This window comes from Ceratotherium simum, chromosome 28, assembly GCF_057802395.1.
Source record: "Ceratotherium simum simum isolate JZ-2026a chromosome 28, ASM5780239v1, whole genome shotgun sequence".
In the NCBI taxonomy this organism is placed as follows: domain Eukaryota; kingdom Metazoa; phylum Chordata; class Mammalia; order Perissodactyla; family Rhinocerotidae; genus Ceratotherium; species Ceratotherium simum.
Genome location: NC_141927.1, coordinates 2968899 through 2995086, shown reverse-complemented (window position 1 = coordinate 2995086; position 26188 = coordinate 2968899). Strand labels below are relative to the sequence as shown.

At 39.1% G+C, this 26188-nt stretch overlaps 1 protein-coding gene across 1 annotated transcript in view; it reads left to right on the top strand.

Annotated features, from left to right (window-relative positions):
• Window positions 1–26188, top strand: part of CSMD1 (CUB and Sushi multiple domains 1) — a gene marked incomplete at its 5' end in the record, with an annotated part of 1589548 nt that overhangs the window by 1386561 nt on the left and 176799 nt on the right. The window contains 4 exons of the mRNA XM_087418289.1: window positions 4688–4806; window positions 8800–8869; window positions 14851–14967; window positions 22065–22274. Coding sequence (XP_087274415.1) covers window positions 4688–4806; window positions 8800–8869; window positions 14851–14967; window positions 22065–22274 — 516 coding nt within the window. The remainder of the gene's footprint in view (window positions 1–4687; window positions 4807–8799; window positions 8870–14850; window positions 14968–22064; window positions 22275–26188) is intronic.

The window sequence follows — 26188 nt, the reverse complement described above, 5'->3', positions numbered from 1 at the left end:
GTGATTCAGAATCAGATACTCTGTGAACCACCTTTTAAAAAAACATTGCTTTATAGCGTTTGCAATATTATCATTTATGGTATAGAACATAAGTATGCTATGCTTTGAAAGGATTAGAAGTCCTTTCTATAAAAAAATTTTGCTTACAATGTGACAATTTATGCTTCCAGATGTCTCTACTGCTGAAAAATTAATTTTGTATTAATTGTGGTGTGTTGCACAACGTCACTTTAGGAAGTGTTTAGAAGAGTTTCTTTCCTTTGTATATTTCTTCCTACACGTCTACTTTGTGTCTAAATAAATGCCTTTTAATTGACTGGTCATACAATTTTGTCTGTGCCTTATGTGACACTGCCAGCCATGATTTAACAACACTATATACCGGTTTCACTCAACTCAAACATCGTTCCTCTAAAGCTCTACCCCAAAGGGAGATTTGTTAAAGAACATTCTCTTCTAGATTTTTTAAAGAGTGATGTATACATTTATGGACTTAAATTGACCTTCTCTGCAGTTCGTGTTTATTATCATACACCGCCCTGCCTGCTTCGTGTCACATCTTCATTTCACACTTTGATTAGCGTAATGATTAAGTGCAAATGGTCTGACCTCTTTTCTTTATCAAAAATTCCTCAGTACACCTCCTTCTGTCCCCTAAAAGTCAGGAAGTGAATTGTTTTGTCTTCTAGGGCACTAACTTTTTTCGTTACTTTGTGACTAGGGTTTCTAGTGCTGCCCCACCTCCTTCCTGGTTTTTCTGCTTTGGGTGCATATGTACATGGTTGATCTTTGTGGGAAAGCCTTTTACCTTGTTCCTTTAAAGCACAGGAGATGGCTCTGCTCTGCCCCGTCTGTCTTCACGCTTCTATCTGTGGCTGGCCTTCAAGCCCAACTGTGTTCTGGACCTGCATCCTCCACACCTTTAACTCTCCCCTCTGCTAGAGTCACGGCTGTCTAGATCCTAAAATAAAAGTCCCCATGAGCGTTTTTACCCCTGATCATGACATAAGTCCACTGTTTCACTGCGGCTTGAATCACTCTTAGTGTTGCGGGGAGATTATTGCATCTTTAGGAGATAAATGCACTTTATAGAGAATATTCGGGCTCTGGTCCAGGATAGTTCAATAAATATTTGCAGATGATCACGTCAATCACTTCTCTACTTTGTCACTCAGTTTCTGGAGATGCATATCTATAGGTTTAGATACTATCGTTAGGAAACGTCCCTACAATTAGCAAATATCTTAATATTGTTAGCTTCTAACATGTACTAGATACACAGTGACACTGGAGAAGGAAGAAAAGAAGAAGAAAGGTGTTTCTGTCTACATTTCAAATATCAAGTTCTGCATATAACTGCTTCCTGAGTCTTGTAATACCAAACACTGATTAAAATGATTTTTGTATGTTTTTCATTTATTCAGAAAATTTATTATAATTCCTACAGATACAGATTTAGATGGAATTTATTTTTATGAGAGGATGAATTGGACTTACACATAGAATTCAAAGAAGGAGAAAATAGAAATTGTATATGATAAATTTATATAAATCAACATGTAATAAACAAATATAGTAAATAAGTAAAAACCCATTATATCTTATGTGTAAAGGGATGGGAATTTAGTAACTGAATTTTAATTTTGAATTACTTACGACATTTCTTTTTTTTAATTTCAAAATATTTTTCCTATTCATTTGAACACTTTCAGGTTATTGATATTCTCCAGTCTCTCTCATGCCTGGTGTGCACTTGAAGTGTCCCAAAATGATGATGTGGTATCACCATAAACTAGCTTTTTAGCATTCCAGATTATAGTTAGAAATTTTATACCAAGAGTATTCTTTTCAAGGTCAAATTAAAAAAACGTGATATATAGTAGGTGATCTTGCCAATCTGTGAGGAAAAAAGGGTGAAATTTAAATATAGCTGCAATCTCTATTCTAAAGTTAAAAAGAGAGAGAGAAATGAATTAGACTTATACCAATAAAACAAGTCAAAGGCTTAAGTGCTTGTATTTTTCCATATTTAGCAATTTTATCGTCTATGAAAAGCCCTAAATGGCTTGAAATTCTGTGCTAGGAATAAAAAATATTGCCGCTTAATTCACATGGCATTTTATACTTTTTAATGCACAGCCGTTTAGGGAAAAATCAGTTTCAACTTAGAAAAACTTGACGATACACTTCATCCCTGCTCGTCCCAGATAGAATCAGTGTGTTCCATGGCTTGAAATTATCCGGCTGGTTTAGGTACCAGTGGTGCCCATTCTGAAGCAATTTCTACAGCGTGGTGTTCTCAATGAACAATCACACTAACGATATGAAATGAGTGCACTGCTCTCTCTTTGTTTCATCTTCTCAGGTTTGGGGGGACAGTGAGGCAAACTGGTGATTCTCAAACCTTAATGCATAAGAATCGTCAGGGATGATGTCAGCATGCCGATTTTGATTCCATAGTTCTGGGGGAAGTGGGGCCGAAAACCAGCCTCTCTTTCAGGCTCTTACACTGTGCTTTGAGAGCAAAGAAGTAAAGGAAATTGACCATTCACTTACCCATGTAGAAAGATGGGTTTATGTACATGTCTGTAGCAGAGGAACCTGACCTGCCAATTTGACCTCATTTTGCCTTTTCCTTAATATCGGATACAAGGAGCCTGGTTATGAGTTTCTTTGAGGATAGAACAATATAATGCATCTAGCATAGTGACTAGCATTTAGGGGCATTAAAAATGTTATCTTCATCCCTTTTCTAGTTTCTCCTAGAGCTGCTTGTCCAGACTCCGTAGCCCAGATCCAGAGCCTGCCTCGTGAGTGGGCGCCGTGTGGACTTACACAGGCTCCTGCTCTCAGAAGTGCGTGATGCTGGCTGTTGCCCATCATGAAATTCTTAATAGTTTATCTTTGATCTTGTGTTTTTAAGTGAAGTCTGATGGGACAGTGGAGCATGCGCATGAGCAGGGGACACATGTGGACCAGTCCTGTGGGCAAGGCAGACAGCACACATCCTCGTGTTGCTTTGGGACCCACAATTGTGTAGCTGGCTGGCCCAGCATAGACCTTTTCTTCCATTTTCTACTAGTTTTTGTGTCTGGTTTAACTAAAGTCTTACCCACCTTCCCCATCCCAGCCCCATTAGTCAAAGTCCCAATCAGTTAGCAAATCTAATCAATTCATTTGTGTTAGTGTTAAGAACAAGAACTAAAGTTAAGTCCAAGGCCGCATGAAGAATTTTGAGCCTGTCTACTGTAAAGAAGCCCTTCTCCCCCATGTGTCACCCTGGATAACCCATTAGTACTGTGTAACCTGGGATCCTAGAATGAGGAATGAGAAGATTGAAGCCATCAAGTCTTTAGCACTGTTTCAAATGTGTTTTTGATTCTATAAAGTACCATAGCTGCATATTTTGTTTATTTGTATGGTAAGGGTTAGTATGGGCAGTTGTCAGGGTTAAATAATACTTAGAGTTAATCTATCTGATATTTTAGGCTGAAGTCCAATATCATGCAATGCATTTTTATTTAAATGTGTTAGTGCCTTAAGTGAAGGCAGTTCCTCTAGGAAAGTGCCTGATCATAGCTTTAGGGTCTGTAAATATGGGTCCTGTTTACCTAAGAACATACCTTGAGAATTTGTTTGTTGTTTTTAAACAAAAGAGAGAGAGAGAGATTGAATATAAAATATTTATTCTTACATTATGTTTTTCTGGAAAGATAGAATTCCCAGATTCACACTTAAAATTTTTCATAAAGACTGCTAAGTGTGGGGCCGGCCCGGTGGCGCAAGCAGTTAAGTGCGTGTGCTCCGCTGTGGTGGCCCTGGGGTTCACTGGTTCGCATCCTGGGCGCGCACCGGTGCACCACTTGTCGAGCCATGCTGTGGCAGCGTCCCATATAAAGTGGATGAAGATGGGCACGGATGTTAGCCCAGGGCCAGTCTTCCTCACCAAAAAGAGGAGGAGTGGCAGATGTTAGCTCAGGGCTGATCTTCCTCACAAAAAAAAAAAAAAGACTACTAAGTGTGCTTGAAAAACAAAAAGCAATACAACTGTATCATAGGGTTTTGCTTATAATAGGAAACAATCTTTTAAGGACCTTTTAAAATGTGCATGCATTATAATTGGAGTGTTTTACACTAAATGTGAAGATAACAAATTTTATTATTTAAAGAAAAGCTTGATTACATCATGTTCACCACCAAAATACTAATTACAACCCATCTATGCAGAAATAGAAGTACAATGATGTACACCTGAAACTTTTACAATGTTATAAACCAATGTTACTGCAATAAACAAAAAATTAAAAAAAAAAAAAAAAACAAGTCGTAATGATATGAAGATTTACTCGGTACCTCATCTTAGTTTTGTCATTTTAATAGTCTGTAAAAAGAAATAAGTTCAAAAGAAGAAAGAAAGGGAATAAACTGTTTTCGTATAAAAAATAAAAAAATAAAGAAAAGCTTGATTCATTGCATGATGAAAATCAAGTAAGTTAACATTTAAGAATTAGCTCAAAACCTTGATTTAAAGTTATTTAGTCTTCTTGGTAGAACAGCAAGAGAAAGAGTTAGCCTTTGTTCATTTCTCTTGGAGGAGAGCATAGAAAAGAAGTGTTTTATTATTCAGATAATGAGAATATTGTTTGTGTTACGTAACTTCTCAGTCTTTGTCTTTGCTTTTCTACAGCTGTAGGTCTTGCTGCATGCCAAGAGCCAGCCCTTCCCAGCAACGGCGTCAAAACAGGAGACCGATACATGGTGAATGATGTACTCTCCTTTCAGTGCGAGCCGGGGTACACCCTGCAGGTATTGTTCCCTGAGTCCTTGGTAATAGAGGGGGTTCAACACAGTAATCCTTGGCCAGCTCACTTAGGCCAAGGCCCCAGATTTGCACCAGAGAGCTAACAGTATTCAGTTTGTCTCACTTGGTTTGCGAATCAAAGTCGTCACATTAAACCATGCATGCTGGTAATCTTAATTATGTTGTGGAAATGGCTTCTAAATGATAAAGCCCTCTTTCAAAGTCAACCATTTTATTTTATAATGATTTTACTTCAAAATATATATTCTCCCAATAGGCTATGCAGATAAAATTCTAAGGGACAAAGTGTGGGCACAGTCGCTTTGAAAGTCCTATGCTAGCAACCCAGTTACTGGATCTGCTCCTGAGGCGCGTGCTGGTCCTGCTTTGCAAACTTCTCGTGGTTCAGTTCAGTAAATTGTCATCCAGGGCCTGCTGTGTGCCAGGAAAATAAGGGCTCAAATAATAGGTTTAAGTGATTTTCAAGAGACATTAAGGAGAAGTTTCTATAATCTTTTTATAGATTTTTTTGTAAAAAGTTTTTTATATAAAAGTTTTAATAAACTCTTTATGAACTAAAGTGTAGCAACATTAATTAGTTTTCTGTTACAAATTTCTGGTTTTACCGTGAATAAGCTTATTCCAAGAATAGTTCCTCTCTGTCACTTAGCATAATTCTTATATAATTCTCCCTGCCTGCTGACAACAAATATTGCAAATCCAAATGTGTATTTTCCAAAGTCCGGTAGAAAGATTCAAGCCTACTTACGTTTCTCATCTTCAGTTAATTCAGGTAATAGGGTACTTTTTGGTGTATTTTTATTACAACATTGAAGCTGATAGTATTTCAAGGAAATATGTTTTAGTTGTATTCTTCAACCGACTTAAATGAAAGGGCTTGAGTAAGCATCAGGCGAAAGTTGCAACAACACAGCAGGGACACCGTTGCGTGTAATTCAAGTTGTGCAGGTGTGTTGGAGTCACTATCTTGCAGAACTGAGACAAGTCACAACAGCAGCAGCAGCAAATACCGAATGCTGATGGAGTGCCTACCTTCACATACAAAACCTCACGTGACTCTCACTCAGCCACGTGACGTGGGTACCGGATGGAAGGGGAAGCTGTGCCAGTGCATGGGCGAGCGGGGGAGCAGGAGAGCTGGGGAAGTGGGCACAGGCCCGTCGAGTGGGATCACGTGTAAGAGTTAGCCTAGGGTTTAAGGTTAGGGAAAATACCTGTAAAACCCCTAACACACTTCAGCAAGTGAAAAACATTATCGTTTTTATTATAAACAAACACCAATATATATGAAGGCACCTTCATAACAACAACCTACAACCTGCGTTCTGTTGGTCTTCGTAGGTACCACAATAATTGCTTTGCATCCCCAAAAAGACGGGCAGACCCCTACAAAGTAGAACAGGAGAAGAGAAGGAGGAGGAAGCTTTGCTAAAAATTCTGCCACCTAAACAAGTTTTTAACCAAGCACACTAAGGCTATTTTACCTGATTCTTTAAGACAAAGTTTTCCTGTTTCGTATATTACACTGTAAAGAATTATGAGGCCCATCCAAAGGAAGTCATTTAGAGGGACACTTCACTGTACACTGACATGCCATTTTTATGCCTTTTTTTTGATTGCGTTATAAATTGACTTGGTCCACATAAATATCCTGCTGTCTTGATTCTCTCCCCAATTCCCACTTTAATACTCGCTCTTGCTCACGTGTGCTCATCTTCTCTCTGCTTGCTTATGATGTCACTCTACAGTTACCATGAGCATCCTTTTATAAGTGATGCTTTGACAGCCCTCAGAGAAGAAAATAGAAAGGATTATTTAGTAAGAACCTTTCTTATAATGAATTTTTTAATATGCTGCTTAGAGATAAAGGCCTGTGGATACCACATCTGCAGGGCCCAATCAGGCCACATATTAGCAGTTTTTCAAATGCAAACTAAACTATTTTTTTCTGTTACAGACCTGTGTCAAGCTTTGAGTTCACAAACTGCGGCCTGTCATTCATATGAGTAAAAAAGGATTCTGAATTTTTTTTGATTAGTAAAAATGGACAGTTTTGCTAACACATTAGTATATTTGGAATGACAGCATGCATAAATTACATATTATTCGTGAAAAGCATTATTCCTTGCATAGTTTACACACAAATATTTATAAATGCATATGTCTAGTGAGATTCATGCACATGGCGCAGAGGTGCTGTGACACGACAAACTGAATGTGAATCCTGAATATTTGAATGATTTATGATTCCTATCTTCTCTAGACTTGTTTTACTGTTCTTTGAAAAGATGAAAAAAGAAAATTCCCATTCTAAACTAGTAAATAAATACAGAGAGTTCTGTCTTGTTTGGATCCATTATAAAAATTTCAGCTGGAATCACTAATATAAAATGTTTGTGCCAAAATCAATATCAGAATATGACCTAGGTTGGTAATAAACGACTATTTTATTGGTAGTCTTCAAAAAATATCTTTAAAGGCTTTTGCACTTTATGTTTATCCATAAATCAGAAAGAAATTTATTAGAGATAATTTAGTGGATCAAAGAATGAGTATACACAGAGCATGAACTTTAGGAGGAAAAGCATTGTCCAGAATGTCTTCTTTAAGAATAAATGTAGTCTTCCTTTACTGGAACGACTTTTAAAAATATCAGGAACTATGAGAAAATGAGTTTTATGGCAGAAGAATTGAGTATGAAACATTTCTAAGCTCAGGGAATCGGTTTGTCATTGATAACTGTATTAGTGCAACTTCTGTTTGACACATTCCCAATGTGGCTGGGATTATTTAACACGAGTTAAAGATTTGTTTTTCAATTGCCTCTATGCCAATTGTGGGTGGCAAATGGAAATTCACAAGATAAATACCCACGGCAGATAAGACCACCAAGTCACAATGAGGAAAAAAATAAAAATTAAGAGTCTGCACACAGAGGTACCCATTTGTTACCATCTCTTTCATGGTAAGAGAGATTTTAGCACAAAACATCTCAGAATTTAACGGGCTGCTGTTCGATTTTTAAGAGAGGAATAATGGGGCCGGCCCAGTGGCGTAGTGGTTAAGTGCACGCACTCCACTCCGGCGGCCCAGGGTTCGGATCCCAGGTGCGCACCAATGCACCACTTGTCAAGCCATGCTGTGACGGCGTCCCATATAAAGCAGAGGAAGGTGGGCACGGATGTTAGCCCAGGGTCCATCTTCCTCAGCAAAAAGAGGAAGATCGGCATCGGATATTAGCTCAGGACTGATCTTCCTCACAGAAAAAAAAAAAAAACAGGAATAATAGGACATATTTTTTTGAAGGTTGAAAGTTAAAAATTTCACATATTTAAAGGATAAAGAGATCCTGTGTGATGACCATTAATCTCATTGCAGGCACATTAATTTGACAGCTTGTGAGGCTGTCTAATAATAAAATGCATATTGTCTCCTTTTTCTCCAATGAAAGAGGGACTGACCCAGTTCTTTGTTGAGCCATTGTACTGAAGTCTCATAATGGTCATGTGACTTGTATGTGAACTGTCGACCACCACAAAAGATACCTTTTCATAGGCAGATTACGTATTGTTGACATCTCACCCTTCAAATCAATACCTAGTATTTCCTAATCATTGTCAGCCTCTCAGATCAAAAGCTGTAACTTCTGATGATTAAAAAGAAAGACATACTTGCCCAGTTCATCTTTTTAAGCATTAGGAAAGCATCCTACCAGAATGTTGAAAAGGGACATTGCCAGATTTTGTTTTTAGTGAAAAGAAATACAATGATTATGGATTTTTTTTCTATTTTGATTCAAAATATATGATACATTAATAAACATTAGTAGAATAGATTTCACAATTTCTGATTTTTTTTTACATTTGTAGTTAAATCAAAAGGACAACCAAAGAAAGTACAGATATTCTCACAAACATTTGATCCTTAAAAGCTCTATCTTGAGTTATGTGAGTTTCATTTCATTTTCTCTTAAACAGGGCCGTTCCCACATTTCTTGTATGCCTGGTACTGTTCGTCGCTGGAACTACCCGTCTCCTCTCTGCATTGGTATGGACACGCCTTTTGTCATTACGTTGCTGGGCATGTGTACTATCAACACGTAATGGTGATCTCCTTGGGCTACTCTTTTCAAACGATGCACTTTTAGATTCCTTTTGAAACATTTGTTACATAATAATAACATAATCCTGCAGTAGAGGTATAGCAAAGGTTGAACACGCATCTCTCCACTGGACGTAGTGGCTCAGCTTTTCATCATCTTTGGACCCAGCTACACGGATTAGACGCAAGATTGCTAGCTCAAGGCACTGAACTCAAATCCACTGTGTCAGAAGGCCAGTGGATTCATTTATGGGAAGGAATGAATGTAGCTCATTGGAAAGTCTGAGCGGTGGTCTCGTTAGGCCTTTAGCCTCAGGGAAATCAAGTTTCCAGAAACAATATTCAGAAATACACATAAGGGATTTGAATTTGCAGAGAAACTTTTCTGGAAACGGAAAGGTGTCTGCCCTTGTGGATGTGCTCATTAGGGCTGAGGATGCCACCGGCTAATTTAGGGAAAAGCATTCCCAACACTGCATTGAAAGAGGAAGAACCTGTGCCCTGAGGCCCCATAAACTCTTCACGTAGATTAAATGGTGGGCGTTTTAAAGCTTCGGTGGGCACAGCAACTGGTTTCCCTCTACCTCCATCGCAGGAAGGCCTTGAAATGGAAAGGATGCTGTGTTCGAGTGCTCTCTGTTCTTCTTTCAACTCTGCATGTTCTCCCTCTTATCGAAGCCCAGAGCGTCACACACTGCCTGCATGCTGTGCGTCTGACTCAGAAATCTGTCCTTACAGCTCAGGTGACCATACGCCCCCATCTGGTGCTTCCTTACCTGTAGGACTCAGCATCTCCAACCCCCATACCCACTGCCTTCTTCAAGTCCCTATCCACCTCCTCACTTCTTCCTCCGAGACTGCCGTTATCATCCATATTCTTGGTCTAATCTAGATGCGGTCTCAGATTTCTCTCTTCTTCCCCAAATCCAAACGATCTCTCGCTCTTGTCAACCCTATGACCTAAATGCGTCCCCAGGTGCGATTCTGATCTCTAACACCTCTGCTTTAAGATCTCATAGCCTCCTAACACCTCATCACCCTCCTCTAAACTATTGTGATCCGGCTCCACAGCATTCTCACCTGTAGCCCCCAACTTCAGCCATACTCCAACTTTATCAGTGGAAAGGGCATGCTAATCTGCTTAAGGCCCTGCAATTTCCTGCCCACTCTGCACCCACACCTCTGACCAAAAGAAGTGTGTCCCAGCATCGGCATATGGCTTGTCCAGGCTGCATGATTTGGCCCTGGAACCACAGCTCCCCCCTTCCTCCTGTTCTGTGCTTCAGCAAATGCCAAATACCACCACGCCAGTTCACACCTCCACTGCGCATGCTGTTCTCCATGCCAGACCTACCACGTGGTCAGTGCTGGACCTGCTGTAACAGGGCCTGAGGCTGGAGGAAAAATCAGTAATACTGATCCTGCCTTTGTTTTAAATGTTGATATTTTGTTCACCATAGGGCTTTTGTGGCATTACTTTTGATTTTTCCAAATACTCCACTAACATGTTATTTAAGGGTTCAGGCACCCTCTTAAAATTTGCACCTGAGGGAAGTGCCTCACCCACCTCACCCTCACCTCAGTCCTTTCCAGGTTCCCGCCTTCAAGTGGAAGAACAGGAAGTTAGTTCTCCCCTGTGTGTGACTCTCCTCTTTCACATGAAGCTACAGTGTGATTTCGTGTAATTTAATCTACCCTCCCTAAAATCCGAAGGATCTTACAGGCAGAGCCAAACCTCACTCTCTCCCATACGTTAGCACATAGTAGGCTCACAATAATTTTGATTCAAGAATGACCAGTCAATGAATGAGCATCAGATAGCATGGATCATTGTAAAAGTCACCTGATCACGGATGCCTTCTTCATAGTCTGTCTCTTGCTTCCAACACGTGGATATTGCCGTGGGGCACACTCAGAACCTCCTTGTCTCTAGAATGCTCCCTCAAGCATCCTCATATTGCAGATGGTGCTCCAGGAGAAAGTGGTCAGCTCTAGGTGACCACATGCACGCAATTTTCAAGGCCACAGAATATCCTTCAAGTGTCCCCTGAGCGATTCACATACAGTTTATGATCCGTTTTACTGAGGACTATGGTAGCATAGTGTGTCGTGTAGGCTCCCACAGGTAAAACAAGGTACTCACTCTCCATTACATGTCCCTCTACAGCCCGATTCCCTGCATCTCACACAAATCCTGGGTGTTAAATGGTTTTGAGGAATATACAACGTAACTGCCTTGAATGGGAAACAGATGGAGTTGTGTATAGAGGGACATAAAACTAAGCCAAACTTTTAAAACAAACAGGACTTCAGCCTTTGTGATAGTCTCGTCCGGGAAACAGTATGTGTCGCTATTATGTCCACCATATCACATTCATTTACAAGTGAAAAATGGTCCTTAGTGACCAGTATCTTTTTCAGTAAAGTGATTTCTTGGTAAAAATCGATGTCTGGATTACCATGTCATCTACAAAGTTGAAGTTATTTGTACGGAGGTTTAAAACTCCAGGCTTGATTGGAGGGGAGAAACGAAGGACGACAAGGGAACCAACATTAGGAGCTGCCTCCTCCCCGCTTACACAGAACATCGGTCTTCCTGTTTATTTTTACAGGAAGCACTGTCCCTTAAACTTGGGAATTGAAATATTTTAAACTTTGAAATGAAATCAACTCCCAGCAAATATTCAATCAAACAATATGTCACTGCTGGCCCTCTATATTATGTGAGGAAATATTTTATTTGAATAGGTAACCTGTATTAGCCAAATATAACTGATTTTTATCTTTTATTTAATATCTCGTATATTAGCAAATGTCGAAGATATGTCAGCTTCCATTACACCTGCTTGCCCCTAATTCTTTATAAGATATAGAGAAAGGTTTTTCATTGGAAAAATGCACAAATGGCCAACAATAAATCTCAAAGACTGATTTGATAGGTTGAAAGGTTTTCTTGGCTGTTAGCTTTAGATTAATCCGAGCTGGGGGATTTTAGGATTAGAAATCCATAGAGAGATAATATTTTACTTATTAGCTCTTGGAAGCCTCATATCCTAATTTTTTTAAAAATAATAGTACTAACGATGACAATTTATATCAAAATACTTTTCTACAGGTTACTGAGTGTCAGTATCATTCTCAGAGCTTAACTGATATTAACTATTTTGAGCATCACAAGAAACCCCAGAGTGGCCAAGCCATTTGCCAGCGCCCTGCAGCCAAGCTGGCACTCCCTACACCATGGGGTCTGTCCAGCAGGACATGGTCTGTGCCCTGGAGTAAAAATTCCATATATTCTTACCAAAAAATCAGGAATCTGCACAAAATAAGATATATACATCCAGAAAAATGTAAGATCGCTGTCTATTTTATAAAAATAAACACCTTGTCCTTTAGAGATACCATATTTACCAATAACTGTCTAATGATGCTGTTTAACTATATGAAAGGGCTGGCATGGGGGGCGTGTCTCCAGCAGGAGGCAGGAGGTCAGTCTACCAGATGGTGGTGGACAGGTGAGCCCTGGGAAGAAGGCTGAAGCCTGACGGTAACATTGAACAAATGTAAAATAAGACAAGTCTGCTGATGGAATCTTGATGATATCACAGAGGAGAAAAGATTGATGCACATCTTTTGGGAGCTCCATTTCTATGCCCATCCAATGATGCTTCATTTATAGATGAACAAAAGAAGGACTGCATGCAGTTCTAACTAAGTACTCAAGGAACTGGATTATCATTGTGTGTTTGACAGGGGAAATACCCAATATCTAGGCCCCATATCTGTCCTCCAAAACACTGAGGGTTGGCCTGCATTAAACACAGACGTTAATATTGATGATGACTTCTATCAGCCAGCATGGGTCAGCTACTCATGTGAGACAGTCCCAGCCCTCAACCCAGGAAGTACCTGGCTGTTTGTATTTTATAATTCCCAATCTCTTTCTCTTTTTGTGTAAAAATCATGCTCAAAATCAAAAGGGTTGAGGTTATATTTTAACAACAAAGTTGATGTTGAAGACTTTGCTGGAATTATTCACTCAGTCCACAAAAACACATTTTTTTAATTTTTTTAAACTTACATTTTTAACTTATACAGTGTTGAAACCCAGACTACGATTTTCTAGCTTGAACAATTACCATGTTCACTGGACTTGACTTTATAAGACATTTAGATGTTTGCTCCTATCAAATTTACCCTCAACAGATAAACTTTTTTTACCTTGATGGAAAAAAAAAAGACTTCACTGCAGGTCCTGAGGGATCTCTGAATGAGGGCTTCCAAAAATGTTTGCCTAATGAGAGCACTGCAGGAGTAGGATTAAGCCTTTTAATGTGACTTCCTGGAAAGAGGCATAATTTGCTTTATTACTTTGAAAATACACAAAATTGCCATTTTAATAGGTCACACATGGTCAAATATTAGAATTTAATCTGCTGCAACCTATATTATTTGGCATGTTTGTTATAAAATCAGTCATGATTTATAGTCAAACATCAGCTACAGTAGTATGAATGTGAGTAACTAAGATAAGGCCAGATGTGGGAATTATCTTCACATCCCTCATCACAGCATAAGATTTCCTGGGCAGAAAGTGGTTTCAGTAGCCGCATTCCAACTGAACAGAATTTTGAAGGTAACGTACCCTGGTTAAAATGTGGGTTCTGGAACCAGACAGAGCTGGAGTAATAGTCTGGTTGTGCTGTTCATCAGGTGTGTGTCCTTAGGCAAATTTCCTAATCTCCTCAGGTTTGGTTTCCTTATCTGTAAATGCAGTAATAATACCAGCCTTTTAAGGTTGTTAAGAGAATTATGTGACGTATTTGTCTCAGCACAGAAGGTAGCAGATAGGTAACAATCAATAAATAGTAATTAATACTACCACTCAACACAGAGCAACTCATAACCTGAAAGTCAATTGGATGCCTGACTAAAATGCATTAAATCTACGAAACTTTACTGAGAGCCTCTGTGTACCAGAAGCAAAACTGGCAAAATAGGGGAAGGGAGTCAAAATGTACAGACTTCCAGCTATTAAATATATAAGTCCTGGGATGTAATGTACAGCATGGTGACTATAGTTAATAATACTGTATTGCATATTTGAAAGTTGCTAAGAGAGTAGATCTTGAAAGTTCTCATCACAAGAAAAAAAATTCTATAACTATTTATGGTGATGGATGTTAACTAGACTTATTGTGGTGATCATTTAGCAGTTCATACAAATATCGAGTCATGTTGTACACCTGAAACTAATAATGTTACACATCAGTTATACCTTAATAAAAAACAAAAGAAAGAATATTATAAGTAAAGGGGAAAAAAAAAGACATACAAATACTAAATAAACTCGCAGAAGATGTTCTTTTTCCTCGCCTTCCTCAACAATTAGAATACCACAAATTGTGCTAACCACCAAAATTGGACTGAACAGTGAATATAATTTCATCCTTCTCGGATCATGCAGAAGGCATTTCAGGAACTTCTATTAAATTATTATTGTAAATTAAAGAAATGCTTGACTCTTGTTGGAAATAGTGTGGACCGTACTAGCTTTTTCTATACATAATAATAGCTTCCATTTGTGCAAGGCCTACTAGCTGCCTGGATTTTATTAGTTAGTATATGTATAATATTTCATTTAATTTTCACAACGCCTTTTGCAGCAAGTGTTATTGTGCTCATTTTATAAAATAAAAAACAAATTCAAAACCAGCCTTTGTTCTTAAGCATCTGACACTCAAGGGAGAGAGCCAGGCCCATACGTAAGTAAAGTGCACACTGCATTGTGTATGTGCTGTAATTAGGGGCAAAATTCACGTCTGAAGACTGGTTTTACTGAGCGTGGTGGAGGAGAGCAGGTGGAGTTCATGTCCTTGCTAGAAACCAATGACCCACCAGACTAACTACAATTGTCCATTTCACAGCGACCTGCGGAGGGACACTGAACAGCATGGGCGGTGTGATCCTGAGTCCGGGGTTCCCAGGAGCGTACCCCAACAACCTGGACTGTACCTGGAGGATTGCGCTGCCCATTGGCTATGGTAAGTGAAAATATTTTTAATTCCTAAAAATTAAACTTTTTAATTTGTATCTTGGAAAGAATTCACCTGAATAAAAAATGTGCCTCATTCTGTTGACATAACCATGTCTTTAATTGAAAGTGGGTTACAGATTCAAATAAAGCTTTGGCAGAATAACTTTGAGAACAGAAAGTTATTTGAAAAAATCAATTCAGCCGTGCCACACTCTTCAAGGCAAATGAAATTAGCTGAATGATGATATAGTAGGCACGTGAAGTGCAAAATGTAACATCCCTAATTAAATTATCAATCTCTTTATTTATAATACTGCCTTTTATAATCTGTCTCTGGAACTCAATAATGGTTATTGTTTCTTTTGAACAATTTTTAAGGCTTTTTCAGGTAATGACACATTTTAGTATCATTTGATAAATTTTTGTAATTATTTTGTGTATTGATTTAGGTGTATGAAAATGGATTTTTTGAATATTTAGTTATGAACTTTCAGATCATCCACCTTAAATAATCCATAATTTTAATTATTATGTACACTGAAATCTCATCCTGGCCTTCTTGAGAAGTGCATGGACTTTGTGAAATTTTGATTCTCTATCACGTCTTTCCCTGTCTGCCTCGTGATTTCCTTCGTATTTTAGCTCATTAATCTGGGTTTTCCCCACCGTGACTTTCACAAAATCTCACTGTATGATGGGTGTACTAAATCTGATACTGAATGTCGTAGAGGATAGCAGTTGAGAACGTACATGCTAAATAAATGTTAGTTGCATGAATGTAAGCAAAAATGAAAATCCCTGCTCTAGAAGAAGCTCATATTTTTTATGGTTTTCAAAGCTTTTGCTTTAAGAATCTCTGCCCAGGATGGCAGCGGCAGAAGGGCAGCGTGGAAAGGGGAGGGTCCACTTGCTCAGCAGGGGGGAGCCAGGAGTAACGGTGGGCATGAGGGCCTGGCAGCCTCGGTCAGGTGTGCAGACATGGACAGGCTGTGCACTGATGCGGACTGTTGCACCAGGGAGAGGGGGGGCATGGGAGGGCACCCCCACTGGGGAACACACACGTGAGGTTCACGTCCATGGAATTCTTTCAGGGGCCACCGAGAGGGTTTGCGGGGTGAGAAGGGGGGAGACTTCACAAGAGGATACACAGACTCTCAATTTCTTCCAAGTTTTTTAGTGTAATTTTGCCTTTTACATCACGAACTCTCTGAGCATAGAGGCAGTAATTCTGCTCTAGATGAAACAGAGGCCTTTGAAAGATTTTATCCAACATTGGCTCAGTTATTCTCAAAAGCTGGGTCCGTTTTCTTACCATGGGCCTCTGAAGATATGGACGTGGTTGGTGCGAATCTTTGAGTCAGGGTTAAGGGTTGGACTGCAGATACATGGGACCCAGGATGTTCCAGCAGAGTCATAAATGAGAGTATCTCCAGGAACCTCAGCATCCTCATCTCTAAAGCTGAAATAGCACACAGGGACATGGTGAGGACTGACACACAATTCAGGCGAGAAGTTTAGTGCAGGGCTCGGCATGTCATGAATGACAACAGCAAACAAAAAAAAGATGGTCAGCTATTTTATTATTATTATTGTTCCAAATAATTCCCACTGGCCTTTCAAACATCATTAGAAATATTTTATCCATGAATGGATATACAGATTTTCTTAATTTATTTTCCCAACTTTACTGTTCTATAATTTGGGAAGGCTCTGGTTTGGCACATTTCCTCATCTAGCTCTCTCAAATATGCAAGAGAATAATTCAGGACAAAAAAAGCAGTTAAATTGTCAGACTGCATTATCACCATCTATGAATCTATACAAAATATTTATTTAAAGAAAGGCTGAAATGAAAAGAAGATTTATGAAATATTATAATCAAAATGATTTAAGTCTGTGAAATATTTGAATAGTATGGGGTTTAAAAAAGCATCTGGAAGAAAAAGTGAAAAGAAACTTTATGTCTTAAATCCTAAATACATACAAAATAATGTGACTGTCCCTAGCTTTTTAGAATAGATATAGTTATGCTTCAGAATAATTTGTTACAGATTGAATTAAAGTAAAACACCAGCATTGTCTGTGATGAATTTTGTAATCTAAGAGGAGTAGTTTCCCTGACATGGTGAATATTTGAAATTTTTCATTCCTTGCTATGAAGTTTTCTGGGGCTTAAATAATTATAGGGCATTTCGCAGACTCAGAGAAAATTTTACTGCCTGGCTTATAGTCCCCCATCAGGTTTTTGAAAACTCTTAAGTGAATTATTCTCTGCATTCCCAGTCTTCTTTTATCTTGGCCTCTTCTCCCTGGTAATATCTGTCACCCTATAGTTTTAACTCTCCCTTCTACACACATGACTCAAAACACCATCCCTCATCTTGCTCTCACATGCCAAACCACATTTTCAGCTGCATGGGACGTGTTTTCATCTGGGTCATCAGAAGGGGTCTCAGACTCAATTCAGATTCCGATTCATTCTTGCTTCTTCCCTTAACTCTGTTGCCTGCAGAATAGATTCTCCTGTTTGATCCCTCCTGGGGTCAAACCAATTGCGATCGTACACAGGGTGACCATTTTCCCGGTACCTTCCTTGCCCTGAACTTTGCTTTTGGCAGCAGCTGCTTCCCAGAATCCCCCAAATGCTAGGCAAACATCAGACCTCTCCCATGGGAATTTTGAGAAATTAAATTTGGGTTTGAAGCCCAGGAATCTGCATTTTTAAATCAAGCACTCCAGAAATTTTTTATAAAAAGAAAAATTGGGAACACAGTAAAGATGACCACCATATCTTTTAATTACCATTTCTCCCCTCTTTGAGCTCCCATGTTGCTTCCTAACCTTAGAGTGACTCTGGAACGTTTCCTGTAATTACAACCCAGGAAGGGCCCTTGTTTTCCTAGTGAAACAATTGGGGGTTGGGGAGAAATATTTCTACTGATGTCACAATAGGTGTTTTACCTGGAAAACGTCTGCTGTTTGATATTGGTAATCAAGTAGGAAGATAATAGTAAAAAGATATTTCCTCCTTCATGCTGGGAAAAGACATAATGTGACGGGAAGTTTACGTTCATGAATATGGTGGAGTGAACCAGTTCTTCATAGTAAATGTGCTCATTGTCACATTTCCTGCTTTGGGTGTCTGTGTATGTGTGTGTCTGCATATATGTGTCTATGCACGTGTGTGTAGGGAGGTAAGGTCTTTTACTAGCCCGATCTCTTTCCTGGAGGTGTGGGAAACAGTTTTAAAGAATGTTTTTTTGCAGTATCATTAGAAGGTTCATCAAGAAACAGACATTATGGGAAACTTGCTTACCTAAGACCCAAAGAACATGTCAGATTTATTGTGACTTGTATCTACTTAAACTTGGAACACTATAAACCAAGGAAAATGATTGCTTAGACCAACAATTCTCAAATTTTGCTACGTACAAGAACCATTGGTGGAAGTCAAGTTGTTACCAGGAAGATTCTGGCAGCCTGCCCCTGGATGCTGTGTCAGCACCCCTGGCCAGATGGGGAAAAGAATTCCACATTTTTACCTAGCACCTCTGGTATTTTGGATGCTAGAGTCACAGACTACTTTAGAAAACATTTCTCCAATTTATGGATGAGCACTTTTAATCAAAATAAGACGAGAAATACACAAAGATTTTTCATAAGATCCTTACAAATATTTTTTATTTAATATAAATTGCTTTGCTGAAAAAATGCAGAAATCATGAGATTTTGACAAATTGGAAGTAGAGATAGAATATTACTTAATAAGAAACAGCAAGATAAATAAAATCTTTAAAGTGAGTAACAAAAAATAATTGCTATTATTCCTCTAGATTTTTCTTAAAAATAAGTTTTACTTCAATATTTATAAAGTTAGTGCCTCCATTTCTTCCAATGCTGTCTCAGATATCTGAACTTACATTCCGGTTTCCTCAATTGTCAGTTCAGGTATTTGGTTGCTCAGGGCGAGAAGTGACTATTGTACTGGTAAGCGTGGATGATTTCAGTTCCGCCAGCTGCCCGGAATAACACACTTATCCAGAGTATGAGACCTCGTCGCCCTTTCTTCAGGAAAAATATATTTGATTTTTTTCATTCATGGAGGATTTTTCTTGGTGTGTTTTGAGTCTTTCCATACAACTGAGTGTGCAGAGGACCGCCTGATAGATTATGCAATCCGTTAGTTAAGCAGCTACCTGTTTAATCAAATAAATCTTTTGATGAATCGCACTTCCCTCCCATGATCCACTCCCACGGATCAATCAACAGTTTAATTGCGTAGGCAAAAGTGGCTGGTTGCTTTGGCATCATGTGAAAATCACCTTTGTCTCTCATCTCTATTCATTCCGGTGACAACTATTTCCTACCTCCTGCCCCAGTGTGAATGCAGCTTGTCTCTGGAAATGATCAGGTGGCTTCTGGCTGGGAGGGTGCAGTGTGTGTCTTGGCTGCTCATATTTTTGGGCTCTGAGTTTAGCTGAATAGAAATCCCAGCTCTATCAGTTACAGAAGGCATGAATTTGCACAAATGTTTTGAACCCTTTACCTTTAAAATGAGTACAATACAATATCATTCTCATAGGGCTGTTCTGAAGTAATGCAAATGCCTGATATGGAGAAGGCATCTTTTAAGTGTTAACTGCTTTTAGTAGCTAAACCAAATTCTCTAATGACTTGATGCTGGTTTCTTTTCTTTTCAGAGACTTGGGTTGCTGTTTTGTGTTGCTTTGGCATGAGCCCAATCAACTCAGAATTTCTGTCTCTATTTTCTTGAAAATTTCTAAAGGCATAATTGACAGAAATGCAACCAACTTTTTCTGTTTTACCATTACTTTTTATATTTAAAAACCACTACACTGATACTACATACCTTGCAATCCCAAATGGCCATGCCTTTTTGACCATCCAGAGGCATGGAGAACATGTAAAGGTTCTTCAAATATTCACTGAATTCTATAACTACTGACTCTTTTTGCCATGTTTATTACACCAAAAAATATGAAATAGAGCAATTTAATATTCACAAGTTCTATCAACTAAAAAATGAGGGTTTAACTCTGAAGTCATGGTCACATCACTATTCAAAGTTTTGTCAGAGTCCAAAGGTAAAGTGCTTTGTGCAGATGCCTTTTCCTGACAGTTCATTTTCAATGTGTAAGAACAATCGAATGAGATGTGTTTTGTAAATTCCACTGAAGATGGGCATTCACATTGGTTGAAATAACATGTTTTTTTCCACTATTCCATGAGATAATAAAAGGATAATTGGTTATGCTTAGTTCAATCCCTTCATTTTGGCTTTATGATGTCAAACTGGACACAATTTGCTGAAAATTAGATAGCTAAATAATTCCATTTTAAACCAGATTAGAACTGGGCTCTGTTCTATTTCCTGATATGTATTAGGCAGCTTAATATGTGACTGGATACTTTATCCTGCTTAAAATGCTAATTTTTTTCATAAAATAATAATATATATACTTCCATTTCAAGTTTAATTCCAGATCAGTAAAAGGCCACTGTCACTGTTTCCTGTACTTTCGAGATATTGGCCATCTTTAATTTTTTTACCCTTGATCTGCTCGCTGTCTTTCATTTCCTCCTTGACTGTGTCATCCTATGAATTTGAAAATGTATTTCTGGGTAAATACATCTGAAATCTGCACGTGCACATCTGAAATGAGCATGTTTTAAGCCATTTCCCTGCTATTTGATTTTATACCCAAATAGTGAATAAGTTTTTTAAGGGTTCCAATCTTGCCCTAATTTCACATCCTATCTGGTACTTTTTGGGCATAAATAGAAATGTCTGTAATTCAACAGCTGTTTTGGTTGTTCCTGTGTCAGCTTCTGCGTTCTACCTCATTCATGGTGACCAAAGCGATGGGTGTTTATGAAACTCTGTGGACCACAAGGGTTTTGTGGGCTTGACGTAATCACCAAAAAAAGGGAAAAAGGATTTGTTGGTACCCTTTATTTATTAGTAACAAAACTCTTTTTTATCAGATTTGTGGGACATGCTACGAAAGAAAACTGTGTTTTTAACTCAGCAACGGGTGAGGGAATAAATCGGGTACTGATGTGTAGCTTACTAAGTGATCAAATAGGTCAACTGTCATAGCCGTGTAGGGGGACGGGTCAGAACGGAGGGACTAAGAGCTCCACTCGTCCCTCTTGCTCTCTTTCTCTCCTCCCTCCCTCCCTCAATTTTTCTTTTCTTTTCTTCTTCAACTTAATTTCATGTGCTTATGCAAAACCTAATGTTAGAGTTCCAAATAAACTATTTAAATGAATTAAGATATTTCAGACACAGTAGTCAAATAAGTTTTTTAAAATGCCACAACACCATAGCAAATAACTCTAAATGATTTTGATTTTCTTCTAAATTATCAGCGATAACTTATCTGGTATACAGATCAATGCATTACCTATGACATTGGTCATTTGGACTGCCTTTTGGTATGTTAAACTGTGCCAGGCTCTTAGACTGACTTGTGAGCATCATCATGGGGTTTATTGGATTGGATATCTTGCACGCGTCAATAATTTGCTTTGTGGGCATAACACAATTTTGAAACAATCACTTTGCTAAACTAACAAATTTCTTGTGCAATGGGATGGCCATCCATTTAAAAGCCACTTTGAAAGTTTGTTGCACTTCTTTAGATCTATATTGGCTTCTTTCTTGATAAAACTGTTAATTAACTTAAGGATGATTTGACACACAATTACAACCTTGTGTTTTTGGTTGTAATAAATATCATAGCAGCTGGACAAAATCATTGCCATGTGTATGAATATAAGTCACCATTCTAAGAATTATACCTGTGTATCTCTGTGATGCAGTGCTGGTAATATTCATATTTCACGAATAAGTTGACTCAGGAATATTAATTACATGGACCTTTGTTGGTGGCACAGATGAAATTGAACCAAAGTCTGTTGTGATCCAAAATGTGTGCTCTCCTCCACTATGACTAAGCTGTTCTGCCTCCTAGAGAGATACTGTTTGGAGAGACTGATAGAATTTTAATCACTTTTAGTAAACATTGATGTTATAAACTTTGATATTAACTTGCACGAATTTTGCCTATTTTTTCATAGGTGCACATATTCAATTTCTGAATTTTTCTACTGAAGCTAATCACGACTACCTTGAAATTCAGAATGGACCTTACCACACCAGCCCTATGATAGGGCAGTTCAGTGGCACCGACCTACCCTCGGCATTGCTAAGTACAACACATGAAACACTCATCCACTTTTACAGTGACCATTCACAAAACCGGCAGGGATTTAAACTCGCTTACCAAGGTAAGGCATCAAAAAAAAAAAAAAAAAAAACCCTAGGTCTGCTTCTTACATTTAAATTTTACTGAAGTGTAGATCTCCCCAATTGGTTAAAAACTTTAGAACTGGAATCATTTTTGGTGGAATACTGTTTTCTGATGGGTAGTGGAGCCACTGCTGTTCTTGTAGCCACAAATGAGGACATAGGCACAAAGATTATAACCAGCTATACTCTCATCACAGCTTCACCCACACTCTCTTCTCTCCCTCTCTCCTACGGCCATCATCGAATGCCTTCTAGGCCACCAGCCTCAGCATCACATAGCCTTCTCATTTGCCACTGTGTCCTCTCAGCCACTTGTAGGTCTTGTCTCTTCAGCACTATGGTAGAGGGAGTCAATTCTTAATGGAAGAGGGTCTGGCAGAGTCTCTCATGTACTTAAGCCTTGGCTCAGCATAAAATAATGGCAATCTGTACTATTCAAGTTGTGTTCCAATTATGGCAGAAAAAAAAATTTAGTGAATGAACTTCATCGTTTTTTAAACCATCCCAATATGAGACTCTAAGAAAACTTTAAATCAACCATCATCAAAGCATTTTTGACATATGAAAAAGTTCAAAATTTTCATTTCATACCAAATAATTTAGCTGGCCTTTTCTTGAATATTGTTAAATCAAATGAAGTTGAAAATGTCAAAAGTAGTGCTTTTTCTTTTTTTTTAACATGACTAAATGACTTGCTTTCTTTAATTTCATAGATTGTCCTTGAAAATAGAGCTTCAATATTTTATTACTGAAAAAGAATGGTATTTTGTGTAAAACTTTTAGACATTGTTATAAAATATAAAATATAAGGGCCCACCCGGTGGCGCACGTGGTTAAGTGCGTGTGCTCCGCTGTGGTGGCCCGGGGTTCGCCGGTTCGGATCCCAGTCGCACACCGAAGCACCGCTTGGCAAGCCATGCTGTGGCGGCGTTGCATATAAAGTGGAGGAAAATGGGCACGGATGTTAGCCCAGGGCCAGTCTTCCTCAGCAAAAAAAAGAGGAGGATTGGCAGATGTTAGCACAGGGCTGATCTTCTTCACAAAAGGAAAAAAAGAAAAAGGAAAAAAAAATAAATTCAGATTTCCAGAATTTGAGTCTCTTAAAATAGGAATCCAGTTAGGAGGAAAGAAGAGAGGGAAATAAAATCTGGGCTGGTGAGGAATATGATGGGCGACATTGCCAGAATTTCTCTGTATACACACTGCGTCTTTCGTTGTTTCCCGACTCCGTTTCCCCCTTCAGCAACAGCATCACCTCCTGCTTGAAAGGCACACACACACACACACACACACACACACACACAGAGAGAAAGAAATCAGAGAGGAAACAGCTTCCACCAACATACCTCCACGCAGATCTGCCCACACTTTTCTACTTTTTCTCTTTTCAAACAGAAGAGAATACTGCTTCTTCTTAAACCCAATCTGTCCTCTGCCCTAAGCTCTAGGAACGTTTCTTTCTGCTCTTTCAGAGCCCTTAAAGTAGGAATTACTTTCTCTTGATTGCATTTTCAGCTGCTACTTCTCCACTAGATCTTTCCCAATAGCATTTCAAGTATTGTCAAGTCCATCTCTCTCTCACACGGACACACAGCTGTTTATATGTGATTTTTTCCATACATTTGACCCCTATCTTCCTTCAGCTTTCACCTTCTAAGAAAGGTTGTTAGAGGAATTATCTATGCCAGCTTTCTCAGTTTCTACACCCCTTCCTCACTTCTCTTACCCATTCTTATCTAGCTTTCACACACCATTCTGTTGACACTATCATCCATGTCAGGAGTACTTCCTGTCACTGAATCCCGGGGCATGCTCCATTTCTCATGTTCCTCAGGATCATTCAGCACCTTATCACTTCTAGCTCAGCGCCCCTTTCCCCTTGGCTTCGGGACAGCACAGTCTCGCTTATTCTGCCATCTCACTGGCTACTTCCTTATTTTCTTTGCTTCTTTGTCATCTTCTAACCGACAATTTTAGGTACAGGGCTCAGTCAGAGTCCACCTACATTTTTGTTGTTCACTTTCCGTGAGTGTCATCCACTCTCCTGGATTCAAAGACCGTGGTAGTAACCAGTAATCGATAGCTCTTCTGTTCATGTCAGCAATTCCAGTTCTGTGAGTCCCAGAACTCAGTGTCTGTGTCACCACTCCACATCCCCACTGGGCATCGCACAGGCACTCGAACCCTGTGTCCAAAACTGAGCTCACAGTTTTCCCTCCCAGGTATGTTTATCTTCCAACCTTCCCCTTCGTACTAAGTAAATAGTGTACATTTTATCCAGTGGCTTCAGTTGTAAAACCAATGTTACTCTTGACACCTCTCTGTCCCTCCTCCCAATATTAACCCAATTATCAAATCCTTTCCCCAGCTCTGCAATATCTCTGTAATCCTGCCCACTTCCTCCATTTCCATCACCACTCCTAGTCCTAACCACCCTCTTCTTTTTCCTAGAAAACTGTCAGTCTTGTAAAGGTCTTAGCAAACGTATTCTTCCTACTTCTCTCGTCTTTCTGAAAAGCAAACGTGAAATGTTCCTTTCTTGAATAAAGTCTTTTCCACACTTTCCTATTGTTGGGGAGGAAAAAATCTTTTCCTCTGCCTGTCTTAGGTTCTCCAGCTGGAGCCCTGTGAATGAGACTGGCCAAAGACAGATTAGCAAGAGAAAAACAAACAGAAGTTTATTAACATGTGCATCGCACATACACCTGGGAACACCCAAACATGAGTAACTCAAAGGAGTGATTAGAACTTGGGTTTAGGTGCCATCTAAGGATAAAAGAAAGGAAAAGGGGCTTGGGGCTTCTAGGAGGGGGAGACAAGTTAGGGGAAGAGGACCAGGAAAAGTGTGGTAAACAAGGGCTGTTTAGTAAGGTTTGTTGTACAGATTTAAGTCGGTGCCTTCTCCATTGAGAGCAGTGGTTAAAAGTCCTCCTCTTCCTGGTACAGGAAAAAGTGACATTTCTACAAATGGAAATTCCCTTTATGAATGTAAATTTCCTTTACAAAAGGAAAACATGTACCCTGTTTTTAGAGCTTTCCCTGCTTCTGCCGGTTCAAAATGGCCTTTAGGTCAAAATAATCCATACGTCAAAGAGGCATGTTTTGAGGTGACATAATCTGATACGCCTCACTATATTCTTAGAATACAGTTCAAAATCTGTAACGAGCTTAATCCCCAGCCTTGTCTTTCTCCACCCTATTCTCTCTTTCTGTGCTTCAGCCATTTGCTCTTCTAAAGTATTTCCCAGGAGCCATGATCCTTTCTACCTCTCGGCTTTCACAGGTGCAGTAATGTCAGCCTCACATGTTTTCCATCTCCATCCCCATTCTCCGTCCATTGGTCATTTAGGACTCAGTCTATCTGTAGTCTCCTGGAGAAGGCATTCTCTGACTATCCAGGCTGGATTAGAATACCATGTGTCCCAGCTTGGTAATGTTTTGTTTTGTAGTAGACCTCTTTATGAGATTGTGCCTGAAAGCCAAAGAAGTACAGTTTAGCAAACATAATGGGACTTGTAGTGCCTATCAGGAAACCCAAGGCACTGGCTGTCCTACCCTGTGTGCAAATGACCCCGAGTGTCTCTTGGGTATAGTTACTCATATGAAAATATCTGCACAGTACTATTTTTCTCTTCTTTTCTTTCTATCTCTTGCAGTCCCACCACAAATCCCAAGGGTAGGAAACTAAAGGATCAAAATTAGGTTGTTGTTCATTTTGTGTTGTATAGATATGTTCATGCATTTAGTAATAAGCATCATAGTGAAATTACAGAGACTTGATCAAATCTGTAGATTGTCCTGGGTTCCATAGACAAGTCGAGTACCATTAATTACTGACTAGATTTAATTAATAAGGTAGAGAATGTAAGGGAGGAAAAATAATTTTCCCCTG